The sequence below is a fragment of the Antechinus flavipes genome, chromosome 2, assembly GCF_016432865.1.
Source record: "Antechinus flavipes isolate AdamAnt ecotype Samford, QLD, Australia chromosome 2, AdamAnt_v2, whole genome shotgun sequence".
Classification (NCBI taxonomy): domain Eukaryota; kingdom Metazoa; phylum Chordata; class Mammalia; order Dasyuromorphia; family Dasyuridae; genus Antechinus; species Antechinus flavipes.
Genome location: NC_067399.1, coordinates 224,309,576 through 224,328,107, shown reverse-complemented (window position 1 = coordinate 224,328,107; position 18,532 = coordinate 224,309,576). Strand labels below are relative to the sequence as shown.

The 18,532-nt window shown below is 49.2% G+C and overlaps 3 protein-coding genes and 1 long non-coding RNA gene across 4 annotated transcripts; 2 read left to right on the top strand and 2 right to left on the bottom strand.

The window, feature by feature from the left end:
* Window positions 1-2,537: 2,537 nt before the first annotated feature.
* Window positions 2,538-7,615, bottom strand: EIF2B4 (eukaryotic translation initiation factor 2B subunit delta). Its single transcript, XM_051976257.1, has 13 exons — window positions 7,375-7,615; window positions 6,999-7,042; window positions 6,231-6,366; window positions 5,869-6,075; window positions 5,568-5,650; window positions 5,308-5,399; window positions 4,988-5,102; window positions 4,708-4,784; window positions 4,276-4,378; window positions 3,907-4,034; window positions 3,537-3,714; window positions 2,956-3,136; window positions 2,538-2,783 (listed from the first exon to the last, which is right to left on the bottom strand). The coding sequence occupies exons 1-13, from the start codon at window positions 7,397-7,399 to the stop codon at window positions 2,584-2,586; spliced, it is 1,569 nt and encodes a 522-aa protein (XP_051832217.1). The 5' UTR covers window positions 7,400-7,615; the 3' UTR covers window positions 2,538-2,583.
* A 137-nt stretch (window positions 7,616-7,752) lies between these two features.
* SNX17 (sorting nexin 17) lies at window positions 7,753-14,058 on the top strand. The gene is made up of 15 exons (XM_051976258.1): window positions 7,753-7,914; window positions 8,395-8,469; window positions 9,915-10,032; window positions 10,618-10,682; window positions 11,150-11,260; window positions 11,361-11,451; window positions 11,606-11,693; window positions 11,863-11,932; window positions 12,102-12,194; window positions 12,329-12,532; window positions 12,705-12,830; window positions 13,069-13,146; window positions 13,287-13,361; window positions 13,445-13,486; window positions 13,570-14,058. The coding sequence occupies exons 1-15, from the start codon at window positions 7,852-7,854 to the stop codon at window positions 13,681-13,683; spliced, it is 1,413 nt and encodes a 470-aa protein (XP_051832218.1). The 5' UTR covers window positions 7,753-7,851; the 3' UTR covers window positions 13,684-14,058.
* A 64-nt stretch (window positions 14,059-14,122) lies between these two features.
* On the bottom strand, window positions 14,123-17,774 carry ZNF513 (zinc finger protein 513). The gene is made up of 4 exons (XM_051976256.1): window positions 17,662-17,774; window positions 17,153-17,332; window positions 15,415-16,002; window positions 14,123-15,303 (listed from the first exon to the last, which is right to left on the bottom strand). The coding sequence occupies exons 1-4, from the start codon at window positions 17,699-17,701 to the stop codon at window positions 14,480-14,482; spliced, it is 1,632 nt and encodes a 543-aa protein (XP_051832216.1). The 5' UTR covers window positions 17,702-17,774; the 3' UTR covers window positions 14,123-14,479.
* LOC127548730 (uncharacterized) lies at window positions 15,252-16,610 on the top strand. Its single transcript, XR_007950458.1, has 2 exons — window positions 15,252-15,341; window positions 16,205-16,610. It is a non-coding gene; the product is annotated as an uncharacterized LOC127548730 (long non-coding RNA).
* Window positions 17,775-18,532: the final 758 nt, after the last annotated feature.

Below are 18,532 nucleotides of genomic sequence, written 5' to 3'. Positions count from 1 at the left end.
TAATATGGGTGACACAGTCCTCTGAAAGATGTCTATAATTAGCCATCCAGCTACTTTAAATGTCCTTCACTGGTTTGATTTCTCCCCAACTGTTCCAAGTCATGTTCTTAACATTCTCTCCCTTGGTAATTTTTTAAAATAAATTTTTATTTATAACTTGTTTTTACATGGCATGCATTTGACCCTGTATACTTTCCTGTCTCCTCTCACAGACATCCAATATAAGCTAAAGATATCTTTTAAGGGAAAAAAAAAAAGAGAGGAAAAACTATCAGCAAAATTGATCAATACATCAAAAATTTCTGAAAATATTTGCAATGATCGATATCCATAAATCTCCCACTTCTACTCAGGAGTAGGGTTGGGGTATATCCTAATATCTCTTCTTCAAGGCTTCTTCTTTGCAATATTTCAACATTCCTTCTGATTGTTCTGTAGTATTTCTTTCATTTACATTATTGTTACAAGTCATTGTGTATGTTGTTTCTTTGGTTTTTACTCAATAGCAGTTCATACCAATCTTTCCATGATTCTCTGCATCATATTTGATGTTCCTCATAGCATAGTAGCATTCCAATATATCCAAGAACCACAATTTGTCTAGCCATTCCCCAATTGATGGTTGTCTACTTTATTTCCATTCTTCAATACTACAAAAAAAAGTGGTGCTATAAATATAATCGAGGGAGTTCGTTGATAAATAGAAAATACCTTTTGTGATTTTGTTCCATGAGTTTAGTCTTTATTTCTATGCATATTTTTTAGGATTTAGTTAACCAGCCCTCTTCTCTCCTGAATTCCCTTTTCCTTTGTATTACCCCTAAATAATCAAAATCTCTCAACCCCGTCAAACATGTCCTACCTCCAGACTTCTCTAGTTCTTCTCCAAGTTTTTGACTCAGCCAATTCCCCCAAACCCAATCATTTGCTAGATCCTATTTTCACCTTTATTATCGTTCACATCCATCTTTTAGTTATCATCCAAGCTCTTTTCCCCTGGACCTGAACAAGGCTTCTCCTAATTGGGCTTCTCCTCAGAAACCTTCATTGACTTTGTTTCCTCTAGAATAAAATACAATTTACTCCCCTTAGCATTTGAAACCTTCTTCAACATAGTTCCTTTCAGACTTTCCAGCCTTATGCATGACTGCTTCACAGATACTATATACAGACTGGCCAAATAATTTATTGCTTTCCCTCACAACATTGCATCTCCCATTTTCATCCCATTATGCAGGCTGTCCCTTACATCAGCATGCCCTCTCTTTTCATCTGTTTCTTAAGAGTTCTTGGATTCTGTCAAAGTTCACCTCTGATAGGAAGCTTTTTCTGATTCCCATCAGCTGCTAGTGCCTCCACTGAAAAAATAACTTTAGTATTTATTTTGTTTATGCTTTACGTACCTATGTTTTCTCACCAAAGTATATGAGCTCTATCAGGACAGAGACAATCTCTTTTTTATCTTTTTACCTCCCACATCACACAATACTGTGCATAAAGCAGGTATTAAATGCTCATTAGTTGACAAAGGATCATCCCTTTAAATAACTCCTTACAGATGCTTTTCTGAAATAAAATCACATCAGGGCTGGGGTAAGAAGTGGTTCCCTATTTTCAATTCCCTTTAGAAAAATGGCCTATGGCATTCAAAATTCAAGACTTTCTGAGTTATTTCTAGGATTACTCCAGTGATATTGGAACTTCTTAATATCCCGTGTTTTCATTGTCTTTTTGCCCAGTTACTGACATATACTGCTCTTAATTGGAAGAATGTAATTGAATTCTGAGTGACCTCTAAGTACTTTCACAAAATAAAAATATTAATCCATAGAGCTGAGAAGCCCAACATAAAAGCACATTGTCTCCACAGGGAATGGGGATGATAAAAATTAACAGCAAGTCATTTTCAGATGGTTACAGAGTTCTTCATATTCACTCCACCTTACATAGTCTTCACAAGCTAGAGATAAACACTGCCAATATTTTTGGCTTCAATTTTACATTTAGGGAAAAGGGGCTGGAGAGTCTGTGTCTCACAAAGTCACAGAGAGTAAGGAACAGAAAGGCAGAAGTCCAACTTAGTCCCCTTGGCTCCCAATCTAGCACCTCTCCCAAAACATGCCATGCAATGCTTTCAAGGCTGTGATTCCTTAAGGCGTCCACTGGATGTAGCTTTAAGGCTGACCGAGACTGGTATAGCTCAGGGGTCAGAATCTGGGTTAAGCCCTCTTTGGAAATAAAGGCCTGAAGGTACAGTCCTTGCACAGGAAAAAGGTGCAGTTGAAGATTTACCTCATACAGCATTGACCCAAAAGCTGAAAAGCAGTGGTCATAACCCAGGTCCACATTTCAATCGTTTCTGATACAAAACCAGACTTTTCCCTTCACCTTCAAGGACAGACCAGTGGCACCGAAGAAGCACCTATGATGATCTCCCCCCAAAAAATTCCCTGGAGTACTTGAGTTAACAAAGGAAACTGAATTATGAATGGCTGTAAAGGTAACAGGGAAAATATAGATAAAGGAGGCAGAGTTGCTAAGGGGAGAGAGGATATTATTTATTAACCCTGGCCATTCCACACCTCATTGGTCACCACTCTTGACTCGTAACACAACAGGAACAGAACTGCAAGGAATCATTCCTAGCTCAGTGATCACTAGGTCCACCAATTCTGGAGGTGTCACATCATACACCAGATTCAGCAGACGCAAAGACCGGTGCTTCTGCCAGTTATCCAATACCACCTGGTCTCCTCGTTCACACAAAAGATCATCAGGATCATCTGTATAAGAAGGGGTGTTATCAGAACTTATGAAACTTTCTCAATCAGACTCTTCTGGAAACCAAGTAGTCAATTTTTGTCTTCATTCGCCCTTCTCTTTTATCAATCAGCACCCCACCCCCCCAGTCTACCCTACATTCCCCCTTGCCCAGCACAGAATCTTCATTCTTACCAAGCTCATTTGAGACAAAGGCATCAGTTTGTACACGCTCGCAGAACTTGTAGGTTTCACAGCAGACCAAAACAGGCACATTATAAGCCCGAGCCACCAAGGCTAGCTGAGCTGTCCCAACCCGGGACATGACAGACCCATTGGCCAGAAGCGCATGAGCTCCTAATAGCACCTTAGACACCTTTAATAAGAGAGAGGATCATGGCAAATGTTGACGAAGAATGAGGCTCCTGACTATTCCCCAGGACACAATGTAAAGGCAATAATCAACAAATCTCAATGACAAGTCTTCTGATGTGAAAATTGTGCCATTCTTGACCCATGAACACCAGAAAGCAATAATGCTGTTTTCATTGAGAGCTGCTCTTTCTCAGTTGCTACTGGTTTCAAGAGATGCTATTCCAACAACTAACTATACTGTGGCAGGTAGTTATTCATTTTTGTTACCAATTCTGTTACGAGGACTATAAAAGCCCTACGTCATTTCCTGGAAGGCTTCTATCCCATTATTTTCCTCCATCTGGGATGGCCACTTGGGGAGATTACATAGATTGGTAGGTAGTACCCAGCTCTGTCCTCACCTCAGGGAGCACATAGGAAGCTGCAGGAATCATCAAGTAAGACGCTGGGACCCCGGCACGGACAAGACAATGCAAAGTACGCCGTCCCTCAAGTCGTGGTCGGCTATCCACCACTACCACCCGAAATCTGCGGCCACTAGCCCAAGCTTCCCGAAGAATAAAGGATACCAGGGATGAACTGGAATAAAGGGAAAGAATGCAACCACAAATGTCATTATGGTAGGATCAGTGCTAATAAAATCCCAGTTACAGCCATACCATTTTTTAAAAGAAGTAATCACAATGGGTAAAAGATCAGAGTTTTCTCCAATGCATATCAGCACCCTACAAATTCCCCAGCTACATCTTTATCACCTGACTTGGACCATACCATCCATATACCAGGATCACATCCCCATCACTGATCTTCTCATAGGCTGAGCGGGAGATTGCTCGAGCTGCCAAAACAATCTTCTCTTGCACATACCGGTCCATGGCTGCTTGGAGTTCTGACTTTGCCTGATCAGAAGGGAAAAGGATGAAGAGATAACACAATACCATCTTTGAAATATTATGTTGTTCTTGTAGGTAAGAATGGACTCAAAGGAAGCACTGAAGGTTTCAGGAACATAAGTCTCAACTCCTAGTCAGGAACAAAACAGACTCTGCTGATTCTTCTGAAAATTCTTAGTTATAAGCTACTAACCCTCACCACCCCGACCCCATCTCCATCCCCACAACCCCATATCTTGATTGTCACCTCCTCCTCTCGTTGGGTGCTGCTCACAACTGTAATTTCTTTTGTGAGGAACTTGATGGCATTGCACATGCTGGCCGAGAGTGGTCGACACTGATTCAAGAAGCTAGAAGAGCACAGATAGCACAAATCAGTGAGAGTGAAAATCCTAGATCAGGGAGGTGAAGGGACAGAGAAAGGGGGAAAAAAAAAAAAGAATGAGAATCATTAAAAAGGCAAACAGACAAAAGATAGCAGAAATTAGTACTGGGGTATGAGGTGGTAAGGGCAAGGAGAGAGACCACAGACATTCTAGCTGAAAAAGGGATTAGAATTCAGAAGGGGAGGCAAGAGTGGGAACAAGGAAAAAGAATAAAGAGCAAAAAGGAAAAGCAGAATAGGAAATAGCATGAGATAGGACAGGGATAAAAGTGAACTGATGTTGTGAGTCTTTACCTGATGTAGGGTTTGAGCTTATTAACTAGATCCCTGGAGAGTTCTTCATTAGGAGGCGTGGTGTAGTCCTGAATTACCTAGGGAGAAGATAAGCGAAGGGACCTGACTTACCTAGGGATCTGAGAAAGGGAGCCCAGAAGAGACACTTGAGCCACTCTGGGCAAGTCTTATGGTAGCAAAGGTGGTGCCACTCCCCCTCCCACCCTGAGATGGTTAAAAAATGAATATGAGATCTTGTGAGAAAGGAAGGCATCTGAGGAGGAAGACAAAGGAGGCATACCTGCTGGAAGGCACGAAGTAGGGCGATGCATCTGGCATTGGAGCCACTGATTAGGCCCTGGGAGTACTGCAGGCCAAGTCGCACCACAGCTGGGTGGATCACAGAGGATGGGATGCTGAGAGGATGGGGGTGTCATACACTTTGCAGGGAGTCTTATTTCTCACTTATAAGACTGACTTATCTTTCTCTGTGGCCCCCACTTCCCCTTCCCCAAACCCACATCCTTTTAATTTCTACCCAGAATTTGTATACATTTTAAAATCAAGCTACTCTGATCCCCTCTATTCCCTTCAGTTCTGTTTGTCTCACTGAACACCTACCTCATATACTGAGTTAGAGGAATACGGCGGCTATACTGGTGCAGGTGGGAGAAGAGGCTGACTTTGGAGCCATAATCCTTTCGAGAAGGCACCTGGAGAAAACCGTGCCCAACAGAGAAATTCATATGCCATCAAGAACAATGAAGGGGATCATGTCAGAGAAGAGGTGTGGAATGAGGATCCTGGGCTCATTCTGCTCCTGATCTGCTCTCTGGGATACCTCGCTGGGTTCTCTCTAGCCCTCTAATTATAATCCTTACCTGCTGTCGTTCTGGTTTCTTAATAAGTTTCTTTAAAGCTGTGATCTCATCCACCTGAACATGTTCTGGAGAATGTTTTACTCCTGCAGGAGAAGCAAGAGATTTTTTTTTTTAAGGGCACACAAACGCTAGATATGTTATTCTTAGAACACAAAGATTATTAAGAAAAATACTCACACAACAGGTTTCTAAGGGGAAAACAATAAAACAGTAAAGGCTACTTTATTCCTAGGAAACCCAGGATGTTGATGATCATCAAGAGAAAAGGGAAAAAAAGAAATAATAGGGTAATGAAAAATACCTAAGGTGGTTTCTGCTGCTGTGTTAGAGCGAGCCTGAGCAGATGATCCTGTTGACTCCCCTTTTCGTCCCTGCTTTAGGGCCCGCTCAGCTTCCTGCTTGGCTCTCCTCTCAGCTCGAAGCTCTGCTTTACTCCGGCCACCTGGAATCTTCTCCCCTGAGGATCCCAACTGACCACCAGAGTCTGGAATCTCTCTTGGTGGGCCCACTGGAGCCAGAGAAGACACTCAAGAACAGAGCAACTGGAATCCCTCCCCAGTGCAGTCTTTCTTCACCTCAGATTTTCCTTAGTCTTCCTTCCCCATTCTCATTTCTCTTGCTAGCTCAAAACGTACCCTCCCACTAGTCTCACATTGCTCCCACCTTGACATTGGCCAGAGCACACAGTGGGGTCAGACACAGGTTCTGATCCTTTGTCTTCCTTCCTCTTCTTCTTCTGCTGTTTTTTCTCCTTACGAAGCTGCAGTTTTTCTTCTTGGGACATTTCCCTACCCCCAGCCTGAGACACAGAATTGAATACTCACTTTCTCCGTTACCATTCCCACCTACCCATAAGGTTCCCAGGAAGTAGATAAGATTGGATTGCAATAACCCAACCCTCTAAAATTCTCATCCCCTTATGTACCACAAGTCCCACTCCCACAGCGCTCTTTCCACTAGGGTAAGAAAGGGAGCCAGTATTTTAAAGTTGGCAGGAAGCTCGTAGATGATTTAGTCTAAACTCATCTGACAGGTGGGGAAACTGAAGGCCTAAAAGAGGTATCATAAGACCACATTCTAACAGCTGCGAAGGATACTATATAGCATAAACAAAACATAGTATTCAGTCCAGAGGTTCTTAAGCTAAGATCTATGGATAGATTTCAAAAGATTCAGCAAATTTAGATAAGAAAAAGGATTTAACCTCTATCTGAAATTTAGCATTACTTTCAGTTAAAACGATTCTAGGTATTTATCAGCCTGCCACGACTCCCCCCAGCACTCACGCCCTTATCCAAACCACATGGCGGAGCGTGGTGCCTCTAGAGCTCAGAAGAACTTAGGTGACTTGCCCAAGTCACCCGGGTGTCAGAGGCAGAATTCGAACCCAAGTCTTCCAACACCCAGTCCCGAACATCCCAGTGCACTTACCCCGGGCTTGCCGGGCGGCTGGGCCGTCATCGTGGACACTGCTCCTGAATCCGAGAAAAGAGCGCACAATGAGGGTGGGGGGCCGGGCCGGGTCAACGGGGGGCCCTGCCCGAGGCCGGAGGCTGCGGGCGGCGGAGGATGCATGCAGCTAACCCGGGCCTAGGACCACTCTTGTGGTGGAGGGTGCAGGTAGAGACAAGAGGAAGGAGGGAGGGGCGAACGCGGTCGGCCGGCGTGGGGACGCGACGCGAAGGGATGCGCAGGCGGATCAAAGGCCGGGACCGGGCTCCAGTGTCCCCAGCCCAGGCTACCCCGGGGGGCCAGGCTGTGAACGTTCCCCTCCCTCCTCACACACAGCCCTCTCCGCCAAACTCACCCTCCAGAACCGCGACCGCTGCCATACGCGGCCTGGACTCCTCCGTGGACTCCACCGACCAGGCGCTTCAAACCCTAATTACTAGACCCCACTCGGCCCTGAGGTCACAGCGCCCGCCCAGTCGGAGTTAAGAACAGCACACCGGAGATGGGCGACTACAATTCCCAGCACACACAGAAACCCCCACTCACGGATATCCGAATTAAGCAGGCACCGCTGCTAACTACTGACTACAATTCCCGACAGGCATCACGACCCTTGCCTTCCGAGCCTCTGACCCAGCGTGCATCACGGGCACTCGCAAACTACGATTCCCAGCATGCATTTGACCCCGCCCCACTCCATTCCCCCTCCCCGCGTTCCCCTCGGCCCCCAAAATGGCGAGTGTGGTGGCGGGGGCGCGCTGAGCGGCGGAGACGAGCGGAGGAGCAGCGGCACTAGGAGTCCGGAGCCCGGCTGGGCTTCACAGCCGGGAAGATGCATTTCTCCATCCCCGAAACCGAGTCCCGCAGCGGGGACAGCGGCAGCTCCAACTACGTGGTGAGGAGAGGAGGGGCGGGGCGGGGCGGGGTTGGCTTGGAGTAACGGGCCCAGCCCTTCGGTCACTGTGGTACTCAGAGCCCCTTTCCCCCTCAGGACGAGAGGCCCCCAGTCCTCTCGGCCGCCGTCCATCTCGGGGGAAGGGGGACGGGCTGGCGCGTCCCGTCACGGCTTCCGTCCGGCATCCCGTAGCTCGGGCAGCCTCGCCCGAGTGGACTGTGGTCAGATAGTCCATCAGCTGACCCGGCCTTCTTCCTCCCGGTGCGGACATCGCCTCCTGCGTGATCTTTACTCCCTCGGCGCACGCCGAGTCTCCCGGCCTGTCATGGGTTCCTTGGGGCTGGGAGTCGGAGCGCATTTTGCCCGAGCGTGACCCGCTGCCCTGAGGGGAAGGGTCTGGCAGGGCGTGGCGCCCACGGGGCAAGTCGGCGTTGGTGGGTCTCGGGGTCTCAGGGCCGGTACCTGCCTCTGTCTCTGCAGGCCTACAACATCCACGTGAATGGAGTCCTGCACTGCCGGGTGCGCTACAGCCAGCTCCTGGGGCTGCATGAGCAGGTGCGACTTGACACTCCCCTGGCCCGCAGCAGCTGCGTCTCCACGTTACCCACCCCTCCGCTCCCAGATGGGCATGCATGGGGCAGCGCCCAGGCCCTTCCCTTGTAATCTCCAGCCCACACCTTCCTTTCCAGTTGGGCTTTCCTTGTCCTCTGCCCCACTCGATCTTCCTCCTCCTGCCTCACCAGTGTGTAGAGCAGTTTTCACTTCCTCACTGCCAGACTTCATGCCTTTCAGCTTGCAAACTGCAGCTTTGGGCTCACTTCCTCTAAACGACCAACTTTTTCCATTCCTTATTTTAACCAACTTCAAAAAATTATTCATTACCATTCATGGAATGGGGAGGGTGTGCTGTCTGATCGGCACATTATGCCTCAAAACCACTGGAATATAGAGGTTAGAGATGAAAGAGACCATAATGGCAACATATGCTACATCTTCCTTTTATAGAAAAGACTGACCCAGGTTGTGATTCACCTAAAATCACACAGGTAGGAATGAGAATAAGAATAGCCAACATTTATGAAACAACTACTGTGTGCCAGGCGCTGTGCTAAGCTTTACAATTATTTTCTCATTTGATCTTCACAACAACCTTGGGAGGTAGGTGCTGTTATTATTCCTATTTTACAGATGAGGAAATTGAGGCAAATGACAGGTTAAGTGAATTGCCTTCAGATGCACAACTATCTACCCTATGGTGGCAAGAATTGGAACCAAGTTCCTTGAGCTCAAAATTTTGGCAGCCTTTGTAATGTTAAATTAACTAATCTATTAAAATTATCTCTATGTATGACAGTGGAAAAAGCACACAGCATCAGGAGTTGAGTTTTTAAAAGTCCAAATTCCAGATGTTATGATTATGATCAAGGTATTTTTTCTCTCAGTCTACAGAACGATTTTGAAAAAAATAAACTTATCGGGAGTACCTTTCAGTTCAACTAAATCTGTTATCTTTCACTGACTTACCTATTAGATTGTAAACTCTTTAAATTTAAGGACTGTCTGATGATTAATGTGTTCCTCTTAAGTTTTTCTTGCCTGCTGCTATGTAACTTATTAGGGTTCAGTTAATATAGGAACTTAAGTGACTTGGTGAAGGGACTTTAGACTGTGGTCCTGGTTCCATCCAGCTTCATCTTGAAGGGCTGACTTGTTTATTTTGAGTGCAAAAGATAAGGGTGTTTTATCCTTGGGGTACACCTGATTCTTTTGAGATATGTTTTTCTGCAAGAAGAAAGATTTCATCTCCAAGTAGTCAGGGTTTTTTTTGTTTGTTTTGTTTTGTTTTGTTGTTGTTGTTGTTGTTTTTAAATGCAGGGAACAAGGGACTGGAGAATTGAAGCGTCGAAAATTGAGCTTGATTGATTAAAGAGCCTAGTGGAGCCTATCTTTACTTGCATCCCTTCACTTCTTTGTGGAATTGCCCTTTTTTCTCCCAACAGCTTCGGAAGGAGTACGGGGCTAATGTTCTCCCTGCATTTCCCCCAAAGAAGCTATTTACTCTGACACCAGCTGAAGTGGAACAGCGAAGGGAGCAGCTGGAGAAATACATGCAGGCTGGTGAGTTGGAATGTTAGGCTGGCTGGTTGGAGAAAGATGAGAAACAGAGCAGGATGGCCAAATAGTGCTGGTTGTTTAGAAGGTTTCTGATTCACTTCTAAGTGCCACAGTCACTTGTTTGCTGTGGTAGCAGAACCAAAGAAAAACGTTCTTTAGCATATATTAGTGAATAATGCCTTAGATTCGCAAAAGTGCTATGGTATCAAAATAATTTGTTTATTAATATTTTAAAGAAATACTAAATAACATTAAGTGATACTTTATTAATATAAATTGGGAGACAGGGAGGGGAGAGATTTAATTTGTTTCTTACCTGCTTTAGATTAACTCTACTATTATTTCCTTAGCTCTGTAGATTGGACCTAACTAGATGGCAGGACCAGCCAAGGGTGGGGCAGGTGAAGAATTTATGCAAGGAGTGAGTGAGTGAGGTGAGGCCAGCTCAAGGAGTTAGCAGACTAATTAACATCAGTCCAGGATATGGAACCAGGGGTGGGATCAATCAGGAACAGAACTGGGGTAGTCAAGGGTTGTGGGAGCCTGAACAGCTGGTACATAGCTATAACTTCCTTTACTCCCTTACAGTTCGACAAGATCCATTGCTTGGGGGCAGTGAGACATTTAATAGTTTCCTTCGGCGGGCACAACAGGTGAGTTGTTTAGGACTGAGATGAATAGGAAAGAGCAAAAGCTAGAATAGAACTTCTTAAACTTTTTCCACTTTGACCCCTTCTGAGAAGCTTTTGTGATTCTGAGTATATGACATAATTATACAAATCAAACATTTACGATAATAAATCATAATTTCATGACCTCCATATTTAGTTATGAGACTCCTTATGGGGCTGCAAACCATAAGTTTAAGAAGCTCAGAGCTAGAGGACTGGCATTTTAGGAGGATAGGCAGAAGGCAGTCAAGACTAAATTTGGATTCTAATCCCATGGCTATGTGTAATAGTCTGTGCTTTAGAGATGAGATTAAGGCAGCCTATATCTTTCTGTGGGGCTTAAGAATTAAAGGAGTTAAGGAGCTAGATGCTGTGAAATCTTGTGAATTGTCAACTCCAGGATGGGGTTTGAGCATTGCAAAGCTATCCAGGCCTGTATTTATATCTAGGAAACGCAGCAGGTACCTACTGAGGAGGTATCCCTGGAAGTGCTACTAAGCAATGGGCAGAAGGTGCTAGTCACTATTCTGACTTCCGACCAGACTGAAGATGTCTTGGAGGTGAGCTCCCTGCCTACTCCTTCACCATCAGCCTTGACTTGAATGATCATGGGGAACTTGGGAGTGTGTGAACAGCTGTTATTTGTGTCCATCTTCCCAGGCAGTGGCTGCAAAGTTGGACCTTCCAGATGACTTGATTGGCTACTTCAGCCTCTTTCTCGTTCGAGAGCAAGAGGACGGGTCATTCTCCTGTGAGTCACCAATCACTACTGATACTTTAGGGTGACCAGTCCTGAACATCTCCCTCTGATTCACAAGATCACAGTGTTTCATGATGTCAGGTTTCTATCCCTTCTGATTGCCCCCCTTCACGAGTCTCATGTTTTCCTCTTATCTCTCCCACAGTTGTACGGAAATTGCAGGAGTTTGAACTGCCTTATGTGTCTGTTACCAGCCTACGGAGTCAAGAGTATAAGATTGTGCTTAGGAAGAGGTCAGGGATGGCCTAGTGCATTGGGGCAGCCTCAGGTGTGGGTTTTTAGGGCATAGAAGGGGCAGAAATCAGGAAAGGGGTGCTAGGCAAGAATTTCCTAAGCTTTGTCCTGTCTCTGTGCTGTGCCTTAGCCATCTTAGCTTATCATATTTTTCCCCCTCGGCTTCAGTTATTGGGACTCTGCCTATGATGATGATGTTATGGAGAACCGGGTTGGACTAAATCTACTTTATGCTCAGGTAAACTGGAAATTGCCCAAGAAAATTCCTTTCACACTCTACTTCTGTGTTCTCAGAAAACCCACTTTGATCCCTTTGAAATGAAACTCCTGGGAAGAAGGCAGCTTGGACTCATCGTTGTGGCTAACAGTATTTCTCTCCTTACTCTGCACTCTTCTCCCCTCTATAGACAGTTTCTGACATTGAGCATGGCTGGATCCTGGTTACTAAGGAACAGCACCGGCAACTCAAGTCTCTGCAGGAGAAGGTCTCCAAAAAAGAGGTACAGATGGCACTACTTGTCTCTGTAGTTTCCTTTTTAGCATGAGCTGCCCCATCTTCACCAGTTTTCCCTTGAGTATAATTCTTTTGAAACTCTCCTCTGACTCTGTATGTTGCATTTATGCTCCATTTCAGTTTCTACGGTTAGCACAGACCCTGAGGCATTATGGCTATCTTCGGTTTGAGCCTTGTGTGGCTGACTTCCCAGAGAAGGGCTGTCCTGTGGTAGTGAGTGCCGGCAACAGTGAACTCAGCCTTCAGCTCCGCTTGCCTGGTCAGCAGCTTCGTGAGGGCTCCTTCCGGGTGACCCGCATGCGGTGCTGGCGGGTTACTTCCTCTGTGAGTTGGGGTACAGACACATGAGGGACTTCTCAAAGGTAACTCATGGTATACTCACTGGGAAGTCTGACAGAGTTAAAGGCTTAGAAATGAGAATGTTAAGGATAAGAGGAGTTAGGGAGGAAGGGAAATGTAGTTCAGGTAAGCTTAGCTCTATTCTTCATACCACCAGGTACCGCTGCCCAGTGGGAGCACGAGCAGCCCAGGCCGAGGCCGAGGAGAGGTTCGGCTAGAACTAGCGTTTGAGTATCTCATGAGCAAGGATCGGCTGCAGTGGGTCACCATCACCAGCCCACAGGTGTGGACTTGATCTTCAGTTGTGACATGCACTCGAACACGCACACACACATATGCCTCCCCCCACTTAGCCACAGCTGTCCCATGCTGTGGCCTTTTATTATCTATTGTGTATCTGGGTCCGGGAAGTCTACATCCCTGAATATGCTTCACCTTTCCATGTCATAGGTGTTCTTTTAAGGTGGCTTTGTGGTATTTTAGGACCCCTTGTCGTAGTTAAGCTCTACTCTTATCCTTAGGCCATCATGATGAGCATCTGCTTGCAGTCCATGGTGGATGAACTGATGGTGAAGAAATCAGGGGGGAGTATCAGAAAGGTGAGAGGTGAACCTATTTGTGACTTGTACCTACTCATTCTTCCTTAACTTGTTAGTGGGAATGGGTTGGTATAGTTTCATTCTGCTATTCAGTCAATGCATCTGTCTCAGTAATTGAAGCATTTATTTTTCATTCACAGATGCTACGAAGACGGGCAGGTGGGACCTTGAGGCGCTCAGACAGTCAGCAAGCAGTAAAGTCCCCACCACTGCTTGTAAGTTTTACCAGCTTTTAGCTATCTGATCTGAAACCAGTGTTGCCCTTGTTTGATACTATTTCTGTTCCCTGTTTCCCCAGGATTCACCTGATGCTACCCGGGAGTCAATGGTCAAACTTTCAGTGAGTCCCCAGTTCAGGGTGGGTGAAGTTGTTATTTTTGGAGGATCTTCAGCCCTCTGATCTCCCCCTTATCCTTATTGCAGAGCAAACTGAGTGCTGTGAGCCTTCGAGGGATCAGCAGCCCTAGCCCTGACACCAGTACCAGTGACGTTCATGGCAATTATGCTTTTGAAGGCATTGGGGATGAGGATCTGTAACCTCCACTTTTGGATGACTCCTCCAGCTCCTACGGAGGAATGTACAGGAACTCACCCTGTGCCTGTGCCCCCCAGGCTGGGGGCCCCTTTACCCTCCTCTTTATCTCCTTGCCTTCCCGAGCCAGTGGCCTCCTAACCACTCCCCTCCCCTGCTCCTAATGCCAAATTAGCATTTAGTATTTTTGCACAAAGCCCTATGGACCATGGACACCTGTCTGGAGGATGGAGATTCCCATGCCCCTGAGCTGCTTTTAATCCCTGATTGGTGGGGAGGAGGAGGCAGGGTTGGGATGAGCCTCTGTGTATAGTTTGGCCCTGCTGCCCCATCATTAAAACTCCGCCTGATCGCTGCCTGCCTCTGGCGTTCCCCTCTCACTTGGCCCTGCTTTCTTTCCCAGAGGAGCTCTGTGCCCAGCTCTGCCACCACAGCAGACATAGCTCCGTTAGTGTTTCCTTTATTATAAAGCACTGAAATAAGTTAAATAAAGAGGTGGGAGCTGGGCAGGCCCCCAGCTATTCCCTCAACAGCCCCTAGGCTGACAGGGGAGGTGAGGAGAGGGCCTTCTCCACTGCACTCAAGGAGTGTTGAAGGCAAGGCCTCCTGGTCCATGTGAGGGTCCCCCCTCCATGGGATTCTGGGCTGGTCCATGTAAGGGTCTGGATTAGTCTGTATGGAGCCCCTGGCCAGCGGGGGGAAGAAGAAAAAAAGGGCTTGGGGGGAGGGGGGACAGGCCTCAGCCTCAAGTCTGTGTAGAGCTGGTCCATGTGGAGTCCAGTGTTGAGGGGAGGACCTGTTTCAGGGTGAATCCGTGTGGAGTCCCCTACCACTGGTGGTGCTCAGAGATGTGGGGCCATGAGGGCTGAGGGCAGAGGATGTGCTATGGGGTGGTGCCCACCCTTCTGAGGCAGGCCCTCCAGCCCCTCCATGGCCATGCACCTTCTGATGGCGCTTGTAGTTGTCCCAGTGGCCTGTCGTGTAAGCGCAGGTCCCACATCGGAAGGGCTTCTCTCCTGTGTGCCTGAGCATGTGGCGCTTCAGATTCATGCTCTGATTACAGCTGTAGTTGCAGAGACTGCAGCGGAAGGGCTTGTCACCCGAGTGGATTCGACCGTGGCGTTTGAGGTTGGCCAGGTTGCCACAGGCATAAGGGCATAGGGGGCACTTGTAGGGCTTCTCCCCCGTGTGTACTCGCTGGTGCCGCTTCAGGTTGTCCAGGTGGGCTGAGGCATAGGGGCAGCGGGCACAGCGGAATGGCTTCTCGCCACTGTGTGTCTTCATGTGCCGGGCTAGGTGGTTGGGGTAGTGAGTGGCGAAGGGGCAGAGACTGCAGGCAAAGCCCTTATCTCCAGGACCTCGGGGGCCCCCGCTGCCTCCCCCTCCAGCTTCTCCCCGCATGCAGCGCCCACACATGGCGGCACCCAGGCGGCCTCCCTCACCTTCCCCTTCCTCCAACTCTTGCCCACAGCCTCGACAGGCCCAAGGGAACAGCAGCTCAGGCAGTGGCTCTGGTCCAGTACCTCTCAGCCCCTCCCCCTCTCCCCGCAGCTGCCCGCAGTCTGGCAGGAAACTGGCACCACCTGGCGGCACATGGAGGCTCAAATCTGGAAGGAGCACAGCATCTGTGGGGAGAAGGTCAGAGCATGGGCTGTGACTCCAGGTATTGAAGGACCGCTTGCCCTTCTGTCCCTGGTTTCTTGGTCCCTGAGCCACCCTCCTTCTTGGCCCGTTACCTTCTGGTCGGTGGGGCACAGCCCCCTCCTGCTCCGTGGGGCTGGGAGGCCTGGGGGGTCTTGGGGCACAACACCGGAAGCCGCAGGTCGGGCAGGGAGGGCCAGGGGGGCCTGTGTGGGTGCGCTGATGGCGCCTCAGGTTGCCCAGGCTGCTGCAGGCAAAGGGGCAATGGGGACAGCGGTACGGCTTCTCACCAGTGTGGGTGCGGGTGTGGCGTGTCAGATTGACAAGCTGGGCAGAGGCATAGGGGCAGCGGCCACAGCGGAATGGCTTTTCCCCACTGTGGGTTTGCATGTGCCGCTTCAAGTGGCTAGAATAGTGGGACACGAAGGCGCAAAGCCGACAGGAATACAGCAGCCGCGGGGGGAGTGGCGGTCCCCCACCTGGTCCTCCTGCCCCACAGCATGGTCCTTCACAAGCAGGCCCCCCACACAGTTGGCAAGCTGGGCCTGGCCTCTCACCCCCAGCCTCCCCTTGGCCCCTGGCTGGTTCCTCAACCTCACTCTCTGCGCTCAGCGCCCGGCCGCCCCCAGATTCGTCGTCACTCAGTCCATAGGGCAGCCCTGGCCGGGTCCCTAGAGAGTCTCCTGGCAAGACAGACACAGGAGGGGATGTCAAAAGTGGGTCGTGGTAGGCCTAACTCCTCCTAGTTCTCACTCCCCTGTTTCATTATCCAGGAGAACTCACCTTTCCTTCTTCCCTTAACATAACTCATTTAACTTACTAGGGGACAGAGAAGATATTCCCCTACTTCCTATCCTATGGTTAATCCTTTTGAATTTACTCTAGGAAATCAAGTTCAGTGTCAGTGAATGTTTGGCAGGTAAACGAAAAACCTCCTTTTGATGCAGAAACCAGCCTTGTCGGTTCTGATCAACAGCTGGCTTGATAAAATGACAGCATTGTTTGATTCCTTCCACATTGTGACACAAACATGGGTAAAGACACAACAAGGAGAAAAAAGAAGAAACGTGTAGAGCAAATAAATCCAAAATGTGATGAGATGCCTAACTAAATCAACTCAAGATAAACATCTAGGAGTCATAAAGGACCACAGCCTAAAGAATGAATCATTAGTATAATGAGCTAGGTTTAGTTTGTACCTGAGTTCTACCACCCTTCAAATCTTAGTATACAACTTAAAAAGCAAGTTTCAGGATGGTTACAATGACAATTAAAAAAAAGAAATACACCACCTTCCATGTGCACAGAACTTTATCATAGAGTCCCTCATTCATTTTCATAATGCTTCTGAGAAATAAGTAAGGCATAAAAAGGGTTATAAAATAGGAAAGTAGGAATCAAATAATAGTTAAAAAGTAGGGAAGGTGTAACTACAAGTCAGGAGCGAGAAAGGTTTGGGGGTCACAATTGGCCACATGAAAGAAAGTAGTTCTTAAAGGTGCCAATCCCTAGGCTGAGGCTTTCAGGACACCGACACCCCAAGCTAAGGGCCAGATAGATAACAGGCGGCAAGCTAAGAGACTAGATGCACAGAGACACACGAACAGACTTAACAACATGGTCAGAGTCTTGCAAAATAGTGAATCAAGTCAAAAACCCAAAAAAACCCAACCCCGGCCTAATTCAGTTCTGGACCAGGACAAGACTTCCTTTTCTGTTCCCCGAGATTAAACCCCAGTCTAAACGTGTTCATTCCGGGTCAGCAGGGCTCTGACCCTTAAACCTCAAACCTCCCGACTGAGCGGACGGCCGAGCGAGCGACCCTTCACCCACCTTCGGAGTCCCTCTCGAAGCCCATGAGCTGGTCACTGCTGCCGTCACCTTCTTCCTCCTCCTCCTCCTCCTCCTCTTCCTCTTCCTCTTCCTCCTCAAACTCCAGATCCTGGCCTAGCAGCAAGTCACTCTCCAACACCAGGGCCCCCGGCCCCTCCTCCAGGGGGTCTTCCGTGTCCACTACGGAGAGACACAAAGCTTGCCGGCTCTGCCTCGGGGGGAGGGGGGCTTGCCCACCTTCCCCCAAAGCAAGGGCACCTGCCCCTGCCTGCCACTGTGCCCTGACTGCTCCTCGGGGAGGGCGGAGGCCTGAGCTCTGCTGGACCCTCGCACTGCCCACAACACCGGGCTCCGGGGGTTCGTCCTGCGCTCCTCCCCCCCAGTCTCCGAGCCCCCCCACCTCGGCTCCACCCCTCCCCCCACCCCACGACTGACCCCTCCCCCGCCCCGCCCCAACTCCCCTCCCCCTGCCCCTGCGCTCCTTCCCCCCTGACCCCTGACCCCCTCACATTTCACGGGCTGTGGGTGGCTTTGCTTCCTTCGGGGCATCGTGACCGGCTCCAGCCCGACGCGCCTCCGGCCCCGAGGCCGCCCCGCCCCTGCCTGCCCGCCTTGGCCCGCCCTCACTCCCGCTCAGGGCCCGCGGGCCGCCCCCATGCAGCGGCGCGGGCCCCGGGCAGCCCCCGGCCCTGGCCCCGGCGCCCAGCTCAGGCCGCTCCCGCCGCCGCCGCCGCCGCTTCCATTCATGGAGCCCCCCAACCCCCCTCCTTTCGGAGACCAGCTGGTACCTCCGTATTCGCTTCCGCTTCCGCTGCCGCGAAGCCCCACGGAACTCGTAGTCCATAGGAAACAGAGAAATCAGCCACTTCCGTGGCTCAATTGCTCAACCCGGAAGTAATTGTGACGAGATGGCACGGAACCCAATCAGGAGCCGGGTTTCCGGTGCTCCCCAACCCCCCCCCCCTTTTCTTTAAGAGTCTGGCGCCCTTACCACGAGCCCAACTGCCCGAGTTCCTCCAGGCCACCGAAGGTCGGTAGCGAGACTCCGCTACTGCCCCGGCCCCTCCCCCCACCCCACCTCCGGAGCGCGGACGTGGTTTTCTTCTCCCTTCTTCCCCGAGACGCCCACTTTTCCGGCTGGTCCGCCGCCGAACCCGATGCCCTCGTACGGCGATCTCGACACGACCCAAAAGGAACCCGTTTCTCTCCTCTCCCGAGCCTTGGGTGCCTGGGCCAGCACTCCCTCCTCGGCCCCTTTCAGGCTCTCTAGTCCCATCCCCCCGCGGGCCTCCCCCGCAGGTAAAGTAAGATCTCCGGGCGCGCCTCTGCTACACACGGAGGGAAGACGCGCGCCAGCAAACGGGCTTTTTCTTTGGCTCT

What these genes read in the sequence shown, in the direction of transcription:
- EIF2B4 (XM_051976257.1), bottom strand. Translation starts at nt 7,399, where the DNA reads ATGGCAGCGGTCGCGGTTCTGGAGG. An exon ending in AGAAACCAGAACGACAGCAG is followed by an intron (nt 5,400 to 5,567) that starts GTAAGGATTATA and finishes GGTTTTCTCCAG; the next exon opens with GTGCCTTCTCGAAAGGATTA. An exon ending in CCTCTAACTCAGTATATGAG is followed by an intron (nt 5,103 to 5,307) that starts GTAGGTGTTCAG and finishes CCATCCTCTCAG; the next exon opens with CATCCCATCCTCTGTGATCC.
- SNX17 (XM_051976258.1), top strand. Translation starts at nt 7,852, where the DNA reads ATGCATTTCTCCATCCCCGAAACCGAGTCCCGCAGCGGGGACAGCGGC. An exon ending in GGAGAAATACATGCAGGCTG is followed by an intron (nt 10,033 to 10,617) that starts GTGAGTTGGAAT and finishes ACTCCCTTACAG; the next exon opens with TTCGACAAGATCCATTGCTT. An exon ending in CAGGGGGGAGTATCAGAAAG is followed by an intron (nt 13,147 to 13,286) that starts GTGAGAGGTGAA and finishes TTTCATTCACAG; the next exon opens with ATGCTACGAAGACGGGCAGG.
- ZNF513 (XM_051976256.1), bottom strand. Translation starts at nt 17,701, where the DNA reads ATGCCCCGAAGGAAGCAAAGCCACCCACAGCCCGTGAAAT. An exon ending in CCACCCACAGCCCGTGAAAT is followed by an intron (nt 17,333 to 17,661) that starts GTGAGGGGGTCA and finishes GTCTCTCCGTAG; the next exon opens with TGGACACGGAAGACCCCCTG. An exon ending in TGTGCCCCACCGACCAGAAG is followed by an intron (nt 15,304 to 15,414) that starts GTAACGGGCCAA and finishes TTCTCCCCACAG; the next exon opens with ATGCTGTGCTCCTTCCAGAT.